Source organism: Heteronotia binoei, chromosome 1, assembly GCF_032191835.1.
Source record: "Heteronotia binoei isolate CCM8104 ecotype False Entrance Well chromosome 1, APGP_CSIRO_Hbin_v1, whole genome shotgun sequence".
Lineage (NCBI taxonomy): Eukaryota > Metazoa > Chordata > Lepidosauria > Squamata > Gekkonidae > Heteronotia > Heteronotia binoei.
The window spans coordinates 225,530,817-225,548,396 of record NC_083223.1 but is presented as its reverse complement, the minus strand read 5'-3'; the positions used below and the strand labels follow the sequence as shown (position 1 = coordinate 225,548,396).

Genomic DNA, 17,580 nt, shown 5'->3' with positions numbered 1-17,580 from the left:
CAGCCGTCAGGGCTTTCCGGAGGGTCTTTTGTACACACGGGAATTCCGGGAGTTTACCAGTTGGTACCTCATCCAGCACATTAGATCCGCCCCCTTCCATCCGGCCACCAACGGCCAGGCAGAACGCATGGTGTGGACCACCAAAGAGGCCTTGGGTCGCATAGTGCAGGGGGACTGGGACCACCGCCTGGCAGCCTTCCTGTTCCACAATAGGATTACCCCCAACCCCACAACAGGGTCGAGCCCCGCGGAACTACTCATGGGGAGGAAACTGATAACCAGGCTGGACAGGCTGCACCCAGACCGGGCTACCAACGTCCGCAATTCCCCCGAAGTCAGGGAAGCGGCGCAGGGGTTCTTCCCGGGCGACCCGGTCTTTGTGAAGAACTTCGCAAGCGGACCAGAGTGGGTAGCAGGGTGGGTACTGCGGGTGACGGGGTCCCGATCGTACGAGGTGTCGACGGAGGGGGGCCAGATCCTCCGGAGACACATTGACCAGCTGCGCCGCCGCACCATGCAGGAGGAGCCAACAGGGACTGGGGAAGCAGCGAGTGGGAGCGAGCCAACAACGGAACCACCTGAAGCGGCCCCGCCGGCGCCAACCCTGCCAACATACGATTCCCCGAGACCGGCCGACCCAGAACCGCCACCGGAGGTGGCCCGCCAGCCGCCGGAAGAGAATAGCCAAGAGGAGAGCCCCTCTGTGGGGGCCGCCCCAACGCCCCAAGCGACCCCTAGGCGAACAACCCGGGAACACCGGGCCCCCGCCTACTTGCAGGATTATGTGATTTGAACTAGGGGGGGGAGGAATGTAGTGTATTGTGCTTTAATAAAGCACCGCGCGGCCATGCAGCAGAGGCAACCAGGGGGAATCCCCTGGTCACTCGTCAAAGCGCGCGAAAGGACTCCGCCAATCAAGATCTGTGGCGGGAAGTTTGACTGGCCAGGATTGGCCTGGGCCAGTTGGGGGGCCGTTCCGGGCTGTGTGTATATAAAGCGGGTCCCGGCCTGCGTTGTCCGTTCTGTTGTGATGTACCATCCATTAAAGCAATCAACGCCGGAGTTTGCGTGAAGGCAAGAATTTTTCCTTCAGAAGTCAACAAGCAACTGAGGGACTCCTGTGGAACTTTATTATTGAGTCTTAGTACTCTGTTTGGAAAATTAAGAGTCTGTGTGGGGTCCTCCCTGTAATACTGACTCTTGTTTGTCTTTAATTTCTACTGTATGAATGTATGCCTACTTTTGTAGGCTGTTCATTATATGATAGAATATAATTTACTTAATTTTGTATATACTAGTCAAGAGTGTGTGTTTTTGCACAATATTGTTGACATTTTTGTATTCTATATATTGTGCTGCCATTGTTCTTTTGCTTTCATCTTTCCAGCAACTGGTAGCAACAAAAAACAATACTAAGAACAGTGAAAGGCATAGTTAAAACTCAAAAGAGAGACCTGTTTGGAAATAAACTGCTGTAAGGGGCTGGAGAAAAAAATAACAGCTGAAATGTGAAAGATCCCACAGGAAATATCATACTTTGCCAGCTGGAGAGCTAGTCAATATTGGGTTAACATAATAACGTTAGCTGTCATCCATGATGCCACTGACATATAAACACAGCATTAAATAAGAACCAACCTTGACGCTTTCTAGCCGGATCTGGTAACCAACCGTGACCCCAACTCTCTCCATTCGCTCCTTGGCTACTCGTTCAGCCACAGAAATGGCAGAGATCCTCCGAGGTTGGGTGCAGATGATGTTGGCTACCTTATTGGCAGGTCCTTCTAATGAGGAATCCAGGATAAACTGAGGAATCTGAGTGGTCTTTCCACATCTACATGAAAAAAATTAAAATATTTTAAAAATTCTACATCTACATTTGAAAAAGCAAGTTATAATTTGTGCTAAGCAACATAACTAAAGATGGCTATAGATTAGCCGGCTTCCCCAAACCCGCAAAGGTTTACTGATTTGCAAATCCTCTGTTTTTTTAAGTGGCTCACCATACCAGAAAGACTGGGGACCACTGCTCTCATTATCCCTTTGCAATCAGTTTGGTCTGCAGCAATAATCAGACTGCTGCCATGAAAAGCTTCAACTGCCCATTTCTATTAAAGTGAAAGGACACTTTTCACGTGCTCAGCGGGCAATTTGACACATGACTATATAAAGTATTACTCAGGAATCTTTCTGGCAGCAGACACACAATTAGGTTTCATAAAGTGGATACACAGCATACATCATCTAGCAGGCATAGTACAAAGCTAGGGTCACCTTGTCAAAAGCAGCCCAGCTCAGAACTCTGATGTGGGAGGGGCATGAAGTCACACAGAAACAAAAGAACACTGTGCTGGCTGGGCTGTTCTGTACCTCCAGTTAGATGTGCTATCCGGGTGACTCAACCTCTTGCCCTTTCCAACTGCTAGGGTAGATTTGCTAAGAAGAAAGAATCAGGGATAACAGAGAAAGAAAATGCTGTCCAACCTCTCCTGTAAGCATGAGCAAGATTCTCCCAGTTTTCTTGCCTATCAGGAAGATGATATAGAATGAGGTTCCTTTTCACACTGTTGGTGCTATGAGTTCCCCAGATCTTAGAATATAGCTAACATTCTTACCCAGTCATACCGCTAACAACCAAGACTTGATTTTTGTTCAGCAAGCCAAGAATAGTTTTCTTCTCCTCCCATGCAGGAAGTTTTTGCCTTTCTTGCAACATGGCCTGGTAGTGCCTAGAAGACTGGTAAATACAAACAAAAGGTCAAGAGCAGCCACTCACAGCTCTTAATTCATTGGGTTGCATCCTACTCCTCTGCTAAGCTACAGGCTGCACTTTCTGTCAGCTTAGTTGCACTTTGCAAATGCCAGAGGCTCTTCTGCTGACAGGCATTCCTCATGCTGATACAACAGTCCACTTTTAGCTGACCCACCAGCAACGTTTTTTGTTGTTGTTTTTTAGTGTAAACAAAAATGTACAGTCCTACAAGCAGCAAGTCCTGACCTGGATAGCCCAGACTAGCCCAATGTTGTCAGATCTCAGAAGCTCTAAGCAGGATCGGCCCAGGGTTAGTATTTGGATGGGAGACCACCAAGGAACTCTGGTGTCACCATACAGAGGCAGGCAATACCAATAATGGTTATGGGTGGAAAGGTACTGGCTGGATATTAAGACTTTTTTTAACAGTAAGAGTAGTTCAGCAATGGAATTGGCTGCCTAGGGAGGTGGTTACTTCCCCCTCATTGGCAGTCTTCAAGCAGTGGCTGGATGAATACTTGTCAGCGATGCTTTAAGCTGATCCTGCATTGAGCAGGAGGCTGGACTAGATGACCTGTATGGCCTCTTCCAGTTCTTATGATTCTAAACCACCTCTTGCCTTGAAAACCCTATAGGGTTGCCATAAGTCAGCTGCAACTTGAAAAAAAGCAACTAAGGAGTAAAAAGATAGTTTATGAAGCACTTTGTACGCATTGTTTCTCAAGCTCACAAGGAAGAGATACTGCACAGCTATGGCCCAGCCACAGAGTACCACAAGAATTTTTTTGAGCTTCAGTCATCTTCTCCAAAGACCTTTAGACATGCAGCCAGCATCTGACCATGCCAGTTGTAAAATATGAGTTCAAAAACATGGGACACTACCTTATAAATAAAATATCAGTGACTTGTGATACTATTCAAGCCTTTTAAAAATATCACCTGCAGATTAACAAGAAGAGCTATATACGTATGTCCTTTTGCTCCAGGACCCACACTTTGGCTGGCTTTAAGATTACTGTCTAGGAAACTGGAAAATAGATGTATGTGGTATTGATTCCACATTACTTTTACAGAGAACCCGAATGCCTTAAATTGAAATATGAGAAGTAGCTCTACAATTAACTGGGGATTTATAAAAGGCAAAATATTAGATATAAGAGATTCATCTCTATTAGTAGAACCTCAGTTTTGGCTCTCCATTTCCACTAGTAGACATTTATTCAGTGCTTAATTCTTGTGGCCCTTTCTTACATGTCCAGGGGAACGCTGATTGACACTTAGGGGTCAGGCAGCAATTTTTCTCCAGGCCAGTTTGGCAAGGGATCCTGGGGTTTTTTTTTCCCATCTTCTGGACATAGAGCAGGGGTCACTGGGGATGTATGGTGGAGGGGGTATTTGTGAAGTTCCTGCATTGTGCAGGGGATTGGACTATATGACCCTGGAGGTCCTTTCCAACTCTATGATTCTAATATACATACAAGCAACTCATATTGATAGATAACCTTATTTGGAAATAATTTCATGAATAGTATTTTCACTTCATCATACCTTCTTCAAGCTGAATTGTTTGCAAATTTTAACATTCTCTTTGCTAGCAGGTTCTGCTTGAGTACTGTACTTTCTCAGATCCTTTTTGAAGTTCACATAACTCTCACTCTCTACATGAATGGTCTGTAGTTCCTCGCCATCTTCTTCCTCTTCTTCCAACACTAATTCTTTTGTAGCTTAAAATAGAAGAAGAAATTCATTCTTCTACTACATAAGCCAAATGTCCCAGCATTTGTCTCTTTCTTGCAAAAGTTTACAATGGAACAAAGCAACTATTTTGTTTCTTTTTTTGCATTGCACCAACTGTTATGAAATTTACTTCACTTGGACACAATGTTGTGAGTGAATATTTTAATTTACTTACTTCATTTATACCCCATCTTACCCCTCCAGTAGGGACCCAAGACACCTTGTATTGTTCTATTTTCCATCGCTTTAGCCTCACAACAGTCCTGTGAGGTAGCTGAGAGTGTACAACAGGCAAAAAGGTCACCCAGAAACTTAGAACATAAGAACATAAGAGAAGCCATGCTGGATCAGGCCAACGGCCCATCAAGTCCAACACTCTGTGTCACACAGTGGCAAAAATGTTATATACACACATACACTGTGGCTAATAGCCACTGATGGACCTGTGCTCCATATTTTTATCTAAACCCCTCTTGAAGGTGGCTATACTTGTGGCCGCCACCACCTCCTGTGGCAGTGAATTCCACATGTTAATCACCCTTTGGGTGAAGAAGTACTTCCTTTTATCCGTTTTAACCTGTCTGCTCAGCAATTTCATCGAATGCCCACGAGTTCTTGTATTGTGAGAAAGGGGGGAAAGTACTTCTTTCTCTACTTTCTCCATCCCATGCATTATCTTGTAAACCTCTATCATGTCACCCCGCAGTCGACGTTTCTCCAAGCTAAAGAGTCCCAAGCGTTTCAACCTTTCTTCATAGGGAAAGTGCTCCAGCCCTTTAATCATTCTAGTTGCCCTTCTCTGCACCTTCTCTAATGCTATAATATCCTTTTTGAGGTGCGGCGACCAGAACTGCACACAGTACTCCAAATGAGACCGCACCATCGATTTATACAGGGGCATTATGATACTGGCTGATTTGTTTTCAATTCCCTTCCTAATAATTCCCAGCATGGCATTGGCCTTTTTTATTGCAAACGCACACTGTCTTGACACTTTCAGTGAGTTATCTATCATGAACCCAAGATCTCTCTCTTGGTCAGTCTCTGCCAGTTCACACCCCATCAACTTGTATTTGTAGCTGGGATTCTTAGCCCCAATGTGCATTACTTTGCACTTGGCCACATTGAACCGCATCTGCCACGTTGACGCCCACTCACCCAGCCTCAACAGATCCCTTTGGAGTTCCTCACAATCCTCTCTGGTTCTCACCACCCTGAACAATTTAGTGTCATCCGCAAACTTGGCCACTTCACTGCTCACTCCCAACTCTAAATCATTTATGAACAAGTTAAAGAGCATGGGACCCAGTACCGAGCCCTGCGGCACCCCACTGCTTACCGTCCTCCACTGCGAAGACTGCCCATTTATACTCACTCTCTGCTTCCTATTACTCAGCCAGTTTTTGATCCACAAGAGGACCTGTCCTTTTACTCCATGACTCTCAAGCTTTCTAAGGAGCCTTTGATGAGGAACTTTATCAAAAGCTTTCTGGAAGTCAAGGTAAACAACATCTATCGGGTCTCCTTTGTCCACATGTTTGTTCACCCCCTCAAAGAAATGCAACAGGTTAGTGAGGCAAGATCTTCCCTTGCAGAACCCATGCTGAGTCTTCCTCAATAACCCGTGTTCATCAATGTGCCTACTCATTCTGTCCTTGATAATGGTTTCTACCAACTTTCCCGGTATTGAAGTCAGACTGACTGGCCTGTAATTTCCCGGATCTCCTCTGGAACCTTTTTTAAAGATGGGGGTGACATTTGCTACCTTCCAGTCCTCAGGAACGGAGGCAGATTTCAATGAAAGATTACAGATTTTTGTTAGAAGATCCACAAGTTCAACTTTGAGTTCTTTCAGAACTCTCGGATGTATGCCATCCAGACCCAGTGACTTATTAGTTTTTAATTTGTCTATCAGTTGTAGGACCTCCTCATTTGTCACCTCAATCTGACTCAGGTCTTTCAACACCCCTTCCAAAATTAGTGGTTCTGGGGTGGGCAAAAAGTTCTCGTCTTCTACAGTGAAGACGGAGGCAAAAAATTCATTTAGCTTCTCAGCCATTTCCCTATCCTCCTTCAGTAATCCTTTTACCCCATGGTCATCCAAGGGCCCCACTGCCTCCCTGGCTGGTTTCCTACTTCTAATATATCTGAAGAAAGTTTTATTGTTGGTCTTTATGTTTTTTGCAATATGCTCCTCATAGTCCCTTTTTGCCTGCCTGATCACAGTCTTGCATTTGATTTGCCACAGCCTGTGTTCCGTTTTACTAATCTCACTTGGACTGGTTTTCCACCGCTTAAAGGAGTCCTTCTTACCTTTTACAGCTTCCATTACTTTGTTTGTTAACCATGAAGGCCTTTTCTTATACCTGTTTGTGCCTTTCCTAACTTGTGGTATATATTTTATCTGAGCTTCTAGGATTGTGGTTTTAAATAGCCTCCAAGCTTCCCCAAGGGTTTTGACTGTATTTACCTTTCCTTTCAGTTTCCTCCTCACATGCCTCCTCATCTCAGTGTATTTACCCCTTTTAAAGTTAAACGTGGTTGTGGCGGTCCTTTTGGACAACTCCCTATTTATACAAACGGTGAAATCAATAACATTATGGTCACTGCTCCCAAGCGGCGCAATCACTTTTACATCTCTCACCAAGTCTTGGGCATTACTTAGTACCAAATCCAGGATCGCCCCACCCCTGGTAGGTTCTGAGACCATCTGCTCCATAGCACAGTCATTGAGAGCATCAAGAAACTCAATCTCTTTCTCTCGACCAGAACACATATTGACCCAATCAATCTGCGGGTAGTTACAATCACCTATTACGACACAGTTTTTACGTTTAGCCGCTATCTTTAAGCCTTCCATCATATTATAATCGTCCTCTCTCTTTTGATTTGGTGGGCGATAACAAACTCCCATAGTTAAATTTCCTTTTGGGCCCTCTATTTCAACCCAAAGCATTTCTAAAAGTGAATCTAATTCTCTTCCATGGCAAAGTAGAGACGCAGGTCTCCCAGATCCTAGTCCAACACTCAAACCCCTACAGCAAACCGGCATATACACCACATGGCTACAAAGGATGGGTCCAGTCCAATGTTAGTCAAGACCTATGGTTCACATTGTTTACAGTACCAAAGTGATTAAGAACACAGTTAAATGCCAGGTTAGGAAAAAAATGCCCTCAATGAAAGAAGTTGCTCCTAACCTTTCTACATTGCGAAAATGGAGGAAAGGAAAAAAAGCTGCTTTGGGACCCCATTGGGAAGAAAGGCGAGGTGTAAATACCTTATTAAGTCATTAATAAACATTATTAGTTAAAGGCTTCCAAGATGTAGGAATGATAGAGAAAGCTACCACACAAGTACAAAACTCAGATTTATCAGTATTATGATGTGGGGAAAAAGTCAAGCTTTCATCATCACAAGCAAATGTTTAATAAGGTTGTAAGGCTTTTGGTTCTGTATTTCTCCATAGAAAAGGGAGCTCCTCTACAGCAGCAGGTATAAGCCATGATGATTTTAGCACTCTCATTATACCTATTTTTTCTCCTTTTTATCATGCACCAATCTGACATTGCTATTTAAATGATCAATTGAATGATACACAAGCCATTTCAGTTACTGCATTTTTTTTGCAGTTTCCATGACAAAGATTATCTGAAAATATCTGTCTATAGTGAACAATTAGAATTAGGAACAGAACAAAGAGCCTTTGCAGTCAAAGGACGAAGCAATGGATTTACAGTATAGCCCAAACAGAGCTACACCCTTTTAAGCCCACTTCCTTCAATAAGTCTAAAGGTAAAGGTAGTCCCCTGTGCAAGCACCAAGTCATTACCAATCCACAGGGTGATGTCACATCACAATGTTTTCTTGGCAGACTTTTTGTTATGGGGTGGTTTGCCATTGCCCTCCCCAGTCTAGGAAGGTAAAATTCTGCTATTCATTCTGAAGGATCTCATTTCAGCTGCAAATTCCATCATCTTGAAAAAATTTTGCTTATTTCAGCTTTCCATAAACCGGTTTTAAAACAATTTTATTAATTTGCAATATATTGTTATAGAAATCCATAAGAAATTTTAAAAATACAAAATAAAAACAATACATCGCTTTCCCCCCCTTCTCCTCCCTACCTTTTTCTTGCCCCCCGCCGGTGTTTACTTAAAATTAAAAAAAGAAACAAGGTAACTTAACAAATCAAGAATCTCCATTTTAGAACCTTATATCAATCTCTCTCGGCTTGACTTCGCGAACAAAGATTTAAGAAGGGTGCAGTAGTCCACGTCTGCTGCAGGCTCGCTGCTGGCTGACAAGACCAATGCGGGACAGGCAGATCCGGCCACAGTGGCTGCAGGGAAAAGTCTGATTTGGGGTTGGTGCTGTAGCAGTGCGATTCTTCCTTAATCTCCTTTTGTCCTCAAGACCAGCTATGCGTGCGTTCTCAAAGGAAGAGACAGCCTGGTGGATGGTGTGCCTCCGTGCTTTGCGATCTGAGGCTAGGTCAGACCACTGGTGATGGTTGATGCGACAGGTGCCAAGGGATTTCTTCAAGGAGTCCCTGTACCTCTTCTTTGGTGCCCCTCTATTTCGATGGCCGGTGGAAAGTTCGCCATACAGAGCAATCTTGGGAAGGCGGTGGTTTTCCATCTAGAAATATGCCCTGCCCAGCGCAGCTGCGTCTTCAACAGCAGTGCCTCGATGCTTGTAACCTCCGCCCTCTTGAGGACTTCAGTGTTGGTCACAAAGTCACTCCAGTGGATGTTGAGGATGGTGCGAAGGCAGCGCTGATGAAAGCGCTCAAGGAGTCGCAGGTGATGACGGTATAAAACCCACGATTCGGAGCCGTAGATGAGGGTTGTCATCACAACCGCTTTGTAAACATTGAACTTTGTGCCTTTTTTCAGATGCTTGTTGCTCCACACTCTTTTGTGCAGTCGGCCAAATGCACGGTTTGTCTTTGCCAGCCTGTTGTCAATCTCCTTGTCGATCTTGGCATCTGAGGAGATGATGCACCCCAGGTAGCTGAACTGCTGGACAGTCTTCAGTACTGATTCACCCACAGTGATGCAGGGAGGGTGATAATCTTCCTGGGGTGCAGGCTGGTGGTGAACTTCTGTCTTCTTCAGACTAACTTCTAGGCCGAATAGCTTGGCAGCCTCTGCAAAGCAGGACGTCATATGCTGCAGAGCTAATACCGAGTGGGAGACGAGTGCAGCATCATCAGCAAACAGTAGCTCTCGGATAAGTTTTTCCATTGTCTTGGAGTGAGCCTTTAGTCGCCTCAGGTTGAACAGGCTGCCATCGGTGCGATAGCGGATGTAGACACCATCGTCATCATCTAGATCTACTGCGGCTCTTTGAAGCATCATGCTAATATCATCATGCTTATATCAATACAGAATAAATAAAAACATAAAATAAGAAAAGTTAACTCTATAAGTTCATCTTCATTTTCCAAAGGAAAATTTTTCCCTTTGTAAACTTAAGTCAATTGTTCCACTCAATTCATCTATTATCAAAAATCACTAAATGTCCCTTTACTTTCCATTATTTTTCAACATATTTTTGAAATTTCTCCCATCCCTTCCTAAACTTCTCCATATCATAGTCTTTTAAGATTCTTGTAAGTTTGTCCATTTCACTCCATGACATAACTTTTAGAATCCAGTCCCATTTTTCTGGTATTTTATCTTGCTTCCATAGCTGCGCATACAATGTCCTTGCAGCTGAAAGTAGATACCACACCATCGTTCTATTTTGTTTTGGAAAACTTTCCATTTGTAATCTCAACAAAAAAGTGTCTGGAGACCTCTTGATGTCATAACCTAATTTTTTTGACATTTCTTCCTGAATCATTTGCCAAAATTGTTTTGCTTTTTCACAAGTCCACCACATATTGTAGAAAGATCCTTCATGTTTTTACATTTCCAACATCTGTCTGACACCTGATTATTTATTTTTGCCAGTTTCTTAGGTGTCATGTACCATCTATACAGCATTTTAAAACAGTTTTCTTTAATGTTATAACATGTCGAAATATTCATAGAGTTCTTCCATAAATACTCCCAAGATTCCATTTGTATTTCTTTGTTAAAATTAATTGCCCATTTTCTCATTTGAGATTTAACTACTTCATCTTCTGTTGACCACTTCAATAGTAATTTATAAATCCTTGAAATCAACTTTTCATTATCACCCAACAGCATTTTTTCCAATTCTGTTTGCTCCTGTCTTATACCTTCATTTTTAATGTCCTGTTCCACCAAGCTCTTAATTTGTTGTAGTTGAAACCAGTTATATTTATATTGTAATTCTTCAGCTGATTTTAGTTCCACCTTTCCTCCATGTATTTTTAATAGATGATTGTACGTTAACCACATCCCTGCATCAGTTTCTGAAAATAATTTTAATACTTCCGTTGGCACAATCCACAGCAGCTTTCTCTCATCACCATATTTTTTATATTTTACCCAAGTACTTAGCAAGTTTCTTTTTATATAATGATGCGAGAAAAAGCCATCCATCTTATTTTTCCCATAAAACAAATATGCATGCCAACCAAAAATATTTCCATGACCTTCTAACGCCAGCAGATTCTTATTTAATAACGTCATCCATTCTTTAATCCATACCAAACATACTGCATCATGATACAATTTTAAATCTGGCAGTTGGAAACCTCCTCTTTCTTTTGCATCAGTTAAAATTTTCATTTTAACTCTTGGTTTCTTGCCCACCCATACAAATTCTGAGACTTTTCATTGCCATTTACTAAATTGTTTATTGTCCATCACAATTGGAATTGTTTGAAATAGAAACATAATTCTTGGTAGAACATTCATTTTGATTGCAGCAATTCTGCCCAGCATAGACAAGTTCAGTTTATTCCATTTTATCAAATCTTTATCAATTTTCCACCAAAGCTTTTCATAATTGTTTTTATACAAATCTATATTTTTCATAGTAATTTCCACACCTAAATATCTTACTTTTGAAGCAACTTCACACTATGTTACTCTTTGCAGTTCTTCCTGTTGACTCTGTCATATTTTTACGCAAAATTTTTGATTTTTCTTTGTTTATATAGAAACCTGCCAATTCTCCATAGTCTTGAATTTTATGAAGCAGCAATGGTGTCACAGATAAGGGATTTTCATTAAAAAACATTACATCATCAGCAAACGCTCTGTATTTATAAGAAAAAACCTTCAGTTTCAGCCCCTCTATTCCTTTATCTTCTTGTATCTGCATGAGCAATATTTCTAGTGTCATTATGAATATCAATGGAGATAGAGGGCAACCTTGCCTTGTACCTTTGCTGATTATCATTTTCTATGTCAAATCTGCATTTATACAGAGTCTTGCTTGTTGCTCAGTATATATTGCCTTAACCATTCTTATAAAAGCTTCTCCAAGTCCTAATTTCTCCATCACTGCAAACATAAAGTCCCAATTCACATTGTCAAAGGCCTTCTCTGCATCTGCAAAGAATAATGTCACTTCTTTTTCAGGATGCTTCTCATAATATTCAATAATTTCTATAACAGTTCTGATATTATCTCTAATTTGCCTCCTGGGGAGAAATCCTGCTTGCTCCTCTTTAACAAAATTGTTCAAATGCTGTTTGAGTCATTCTGCTAGTATCCTAGCATATATCTTGTAATCACTGTTAAGTAATGAAATTGGTCTATAGTTTTTTACATTTGTGGTATCTCTATCTTCTTTTGGTATCAACAAAATTATTGCTTCCTTCCATGTATTTGGTATTTTCCCATCAATCCTTATAGTATTCATCAATTTTTGAAGTTTTGGTACTAACACTTCTGCAAGCACTTTATAAAATTTTGCTGTAAAACCGTCTGGACCTGGTGCCTTTCCCAATTTCATTGAATTTATTGCTGCTTCAACTTCAGTTTTTTCAATTGGTTCATTTAAGACCTTTTCCATATTTTCTGTTAAGGGGCTTACTTGAATTTTCTGTAAATATGCATCTATTTTATTTTTATCCACCTTTTGACCTTGAAATAACTTAGCAAAGTATTTAAAAAATTCCCTTTTAATTCCTGCTTGGTCAACTATTTCTTTACCTTCCATTACAATTTTAGTAACAAATTTACTTTCCCTATTTTTTTCATTTGCCAAGCCAGGTATTTTCCAGGTTTATTTGCTCCTTCAAAGGATTTCTGTTGTAATCTCTTAAGGTTCCATTTCACCTCTTTATTTAACAAATGTCTCAATTGATTCTGCAATATTGTAATTTCCCTTATTATTTTCTTTTTCCCTGGTCTTTTTTTAAGTTCCTTTTCTTTTTTTCCAATCTCTTTTTGAATATCCAGCAATTGTTTCTCTTTCTCTTTTTTGTCTTTATTATTCATTGTAATTTAAAAACCTCTAGTTACAGCTTTATACGCATCCCACACAGTTTGGAAGTGAATGTCCTCATTTTCATTTATTTGAAAGAAAGCTTTAGTTTCTTTTTCTAGAGACAGCACTATCTCTGTTTTCTGTAGCAAATCTTCATTTATTCTCCATCTCCTAGTCTTTTGCAGACTTTTTGCCGACCACATCAGTGGGTTGTGATCAGCCCCAACTTTAGGAAGAATCTCTATTTTTTTTGTCATAAGTCCAAGATCTTTTGTAGTCCATAACATATCAATTCTTGAGAAAGTTATGCCTTGCTGAGAAAAAAGTAGTCACGCACCTTGGGATTGAATTTCCACCATATATATTCCAAATTTTCTTGCTTCACTAAATCAAAAAATGACTTTGGTAATTTCCACTCCTTACTTCTTTTTCCTGATCTGTCCAAATCATTTATAATTGTTCCATTGAAGTCTCCCATTATCATTATTTGATCATAGATCACTTGGTCTAATTTTTGCATGATATCTTTAAAAAAAGAGTCTTTTGCCCCATTTGGGGCATACAGTCCCAACAACAACGTCTTTTTATCATTCGTCACTTCCACAGCTAGATATCTGCCATCACTGTCCTTAAAAATCAATTTTGGATCTAATTCTTGTTTAACATAAAAAATCACACCTTTTTTCTCCTTAGCCAAGGAGAAAAATTCTTTTCCCAGTTGTTTATTCCATAAAAATTTGTAATCCAATTGTTTAATATGTACTTTTTGTAGACAAATTATATTACATTTTTGTTTTTTGATCCATTGAAATGTAGCCCTTTTTTTTTTGCGGCTAATTTTGTCCATTTACATTCCAAGATATTAATTTGTAATCCATAATGATTCTTCTCTTTATTCTGTATCCCCAAATCCCCTATTTTCTTCAAAAAAACCTTCTGCAGTCCCAGTACATTTGTGATTGTAATCCTTTTTCCTCCATGTTCAAAACTTAGACCTTCTGGCAGTATCCATCTGTATCTCACGTCCATATCCCACAACTTATCTATTAACTTTTTGTATAATCTTCTGTCATTTATGACTTTTCTTGGCAACTCTTTCATAATTCTTACTCTGCTTCCCTCAATTTCCAGTGTTTTTTCCAATTGCTTTTTTAAGATCTTTCCCACCATATCTCTTGTAATGAATTTGACTACCACATCTCTTGGTAATTTATTTTTCTTGGCATACAGGGAATTAACCCTATATATATAATCATACAGATAACCAGATTCATCAGAGTCTATTTCTAAAAACTCAGCAATGATTCTTATTATATATGTCCTTAAATCAGATCCTTCATCCTTCATCTTCAGGCACTCCTCTCAAACGAATCTGGTTTTCCATTAACTTGCAATCTTGCAGAGCTGCTTTCTCCTGCAATTTATTAATCATGGAATCTTGATCTTTCAACTTATTTTCAAACACATGTACTTTGTTTAACGTTGTTTGTGAGTCCTTTCTGAGATCTTCAATTTCTTTCTTTATTTCTGACTTCATCATCTCTAGTTCTTTGACTACTTGCTTTTTATTTTCTGTTATTAGCTCCATCACTTTGATCAGTCTTGCCTCCATGGCATCTAGTTGTTCTTGTATTTTTGGCATTTTTCTCTCCTCAAGTGAAGCAGTCCTTGCGTGTGTCTGTTTTGGCAGCCTCTGCTCCAACATTCCACTCCCCTCACTGCCAAAATAAGCTTTCGGGTTGCTCTCTCCAAATTAAAAATAAACCACGGGATCTTAAAGATTGGGAGATGCCCTTTTCAATGCACCCAAAATCGCCGTTCTCAGGGCTTCCTAGCCCAAGATGTTAATTTTTAAATTTTTAAAATAGACAAAATGGCACCCGTGATTTTTCTAGCCCTTTTAAAATTTTCTTTTTCTCCAAAAGGCCACCAAAATTAATACCACTCATATATTCCAATATGTTTCACTCTGTAGTGATGAAATCTGCCGGCTCCAATAACTTTTAAAGTCCCATTTTTTTTCTTTAGAATTTTAAATTATTTTGACCTTCTTTTAATGGCCGTCGCAATTTTCTAAGATTTGCAAGTCCTAGAGAAGACCAGGAGGTCTTTAAATTCCCTTCTTCCAATGGCCTCTTCCTGCTTTTCTTGCCACGAAGTCCCGTTCTCAATGGTTGAAAGATCTAGCGATACAATTTTTGCGTCATTTCCTGTGCAGTCTTCCAGCTCAGCAACTCAGTGACAATGGGTTTTTTTACAGAAACCGCAAGTATTCCAAACATAAGTTGTTTTTCAGCCTTTAACTTTGCTTCTAAATCTCCAAAAAGTCTCAAAATTGCCCCCTTCTCTTGTTTATAACTTTAGAATATTGTAGCCAAGTCCAAATTTCAATCTTTATCTCAAATGAAGTTGATTTTAGTCCCAGAATGAAAGATAAAGATCTCCTTACCTTGCAGCCAAATTTAACCTTCTTAACACCGTCCTTTTCAAAAATTAATATTAATATTTAAAAATATTATGGGTCAGCAATAGCTCTGGCAGAGGTTGTCCTTGAAAGGGCAGCTGCTGTGAGAGCCCTCTCCAGCTCCACCTACCTCACAGGGTGTCTGTTGTGGGGGAGGAAGGGAAAGGAGGTTGTGAGCCGCTGAGACTCTTCGGAGTGGAGGGTGGGATATAAATCCAATATCATCATCTTCTTCTCTGCCCAGAACAAATGCTCCGGTCCGCTCCCCTTTTGAGAAGCGGCTCAGTTCTCCATGATCCAACCCTGGAAGTCTCTGTCAACTTTCCATAAACTGGAAGATGTGAATGTATGCATCCAAGTGAGTAAAAATGAAGCACCCTGATTTAGTACTTTTTTTGCAAGTGATGGAGAAGGATGCAGATATGAACCCTCCCCACTCCACAATAGTTTTCCATTAATTTGAAAGGAGGGGATACTCATGTGCAGAAGGATGCTCACATGAAGCTGTCTCCTCCAGAGAAGCCAACAGGAAAAGTTACTTTAATCTCATAACCAAGGCTTATATCTTATAATACAATTCATTATTTTGCAAGTATTCTTCACCTCCTTTCTGGCTCTATCCTTCTAATCGCTTTTATTCTGGATTGTTCCCATATTCACTCACTTACTTCACTCATACTCAAAGGAAAACAAACCTTCTGTTAGGCCCTCTTACCTCTTGTGCTAGCAGAAAAACTGGCAGGATCCAACTTTTATTCACCTGTTTCCTGTATGCTCTCCTATATATCCTCAAACAGGCTGACTTTTAAAAACCTTTGATGGAACTGTGCAGATATTAGACAATTCTAGACAGAAGGTTTTGCCATTTACCCTCCTTAAAGCAACCTGTAGGATTCTATATGATCCAGCAATTAACATCTACTTGAGGACAAGTCATCAATCTAAACCGAATTAAGTGAATCATGATATTTTGTATCTAAAAGGTATCCTTTTACATAATAATACATAATAATATACATATCTTGACCCTTATTTTTAAAACCTGCTATCTCTCTGGCTATAATATATGTGAGCTCAATCAACTATGATTGTATTAGGGGAGAAATCTTAGCTTGGCAGCTCTATAAACCACATACCCTTGCATCTTGACTAACTTCCATGGATTTGGTAAGTCTCCAAGAACAGGTATGTAAATGCCCAGTCAACACTGCTACATACAATAGCATTCAGGTATTTCCTTATTTCCTCTCCAATGCCTAACTAAGTTGCATTGTAAGAGGACTGTCTGCTCACACAAGCATACTCTAAATGTGCTGGAGCACAAGCAGGACCCTGAATCTGGGAACAGATCCCAGGCACTCCAATTGCATATGGATAGCTCTTTCAGTAAGGATTTTACAACATTCCACATACCTTCAGGATTCTGATATGTAACACACGAGCTATTTGAAAGTGCTCGCTTATCACCATCTACTGGCATTCTTGCTGCTGATGTCACCAACAGAGGAGGGACACTGTATCTGTGGGAAGTCATTGTAAGCAATTTTGTTACTTCAGCTTCATCCTCTAAGCACGTTATTAAAGCATAAACAACAGGTTCATTAGACTCGGATGCCATCAAGGCCTTTTCATACAGGAATTCAGCAATGTGCAGCCGACAAGCCAAAGGCAAGTTCTCATTGGTACAATAGAATGCCGTAAGAGGTGGCTGGTAAGGATATTTGTTACCCTCGGGAAATCTTATTTCAAGTTCATACACAGGAGTGTTCAGTCTGAGATGAGAATCTTCTTTAAGGCCCAGAAGCCCTTGTTGCTGATGAGAACTTTCATGCTTGAATCTGCATTTTGATCCAAACCTGCAGTCTCCTCGGAGGTAATGTTTACAAACTCCCAAGGAAGGTGGTTTTAGCCCGTTGTTGCTATTCTTTTGCTTTGACTCACTAAGAATGTCTGTGAGGTACGCCAGGTCTAACGCAACTGTCCAAACTCTGTTTCGAATTCTTTCCACAAATTTGTCTCCACAGATAGAACAGAGGGCAAAAGCCTCTTCCTGTCTTTGTTCCAAACAGTTTTCAATACTCGCCTGGGCAGCACTTTCTGTGATCTGCATCCTCAGCCCAAATTTTTCCAAAAAGCACTGAAATAGCAAGTGTTCCAGTGATGCCCCAATGTTACCATTATAGGACTTCAGCACTGCTCGGCATCGCTCACTATCAAAGCCATACCTAAAAGGAGGGGAAAAAACAGATTGACATACATTCCAAAACAG

The 17,580-nt window shown here is 40.6% G+C and overlaps 1 protein-coding gene across 3 annotated transcripts in view; it reads right to left on the bottom strand.

Annotated features, from left to right (window-relative positions):
• The window catches only part of DHX57 (DExH-box helicase 57), a 62,340-nt gene that overhangs the window by 38,182 nt on the left and 6,578 nt on the right, over positions 1-17,580 (bottom strand). For all 3 annotated transcript variants that reach the window (XM_060248606.1, XM_060248598.1, XM_060248616.1), the window contains 4 exons: positions 16,725-17,536; positions 4,301-4,476; positions 2,616-2,737; positions 1,639-1,834 (listed from right to left, as the gene is read on the bottom strand). In XM_060248606.1, the coding sequence (XP_060104589.1) occupies positions 1,639-1,834; positions 2,616-2,737; positions 4,301-4,476; positions 16,725-17,536 (1,306 nt within the window). The remainder of the gene's footprint in view (positions 1-1,638; positions 1,835-2,615; positions 2,738-4,300; positions 4,477-16,724; positions 17,537-17,580) is intronic.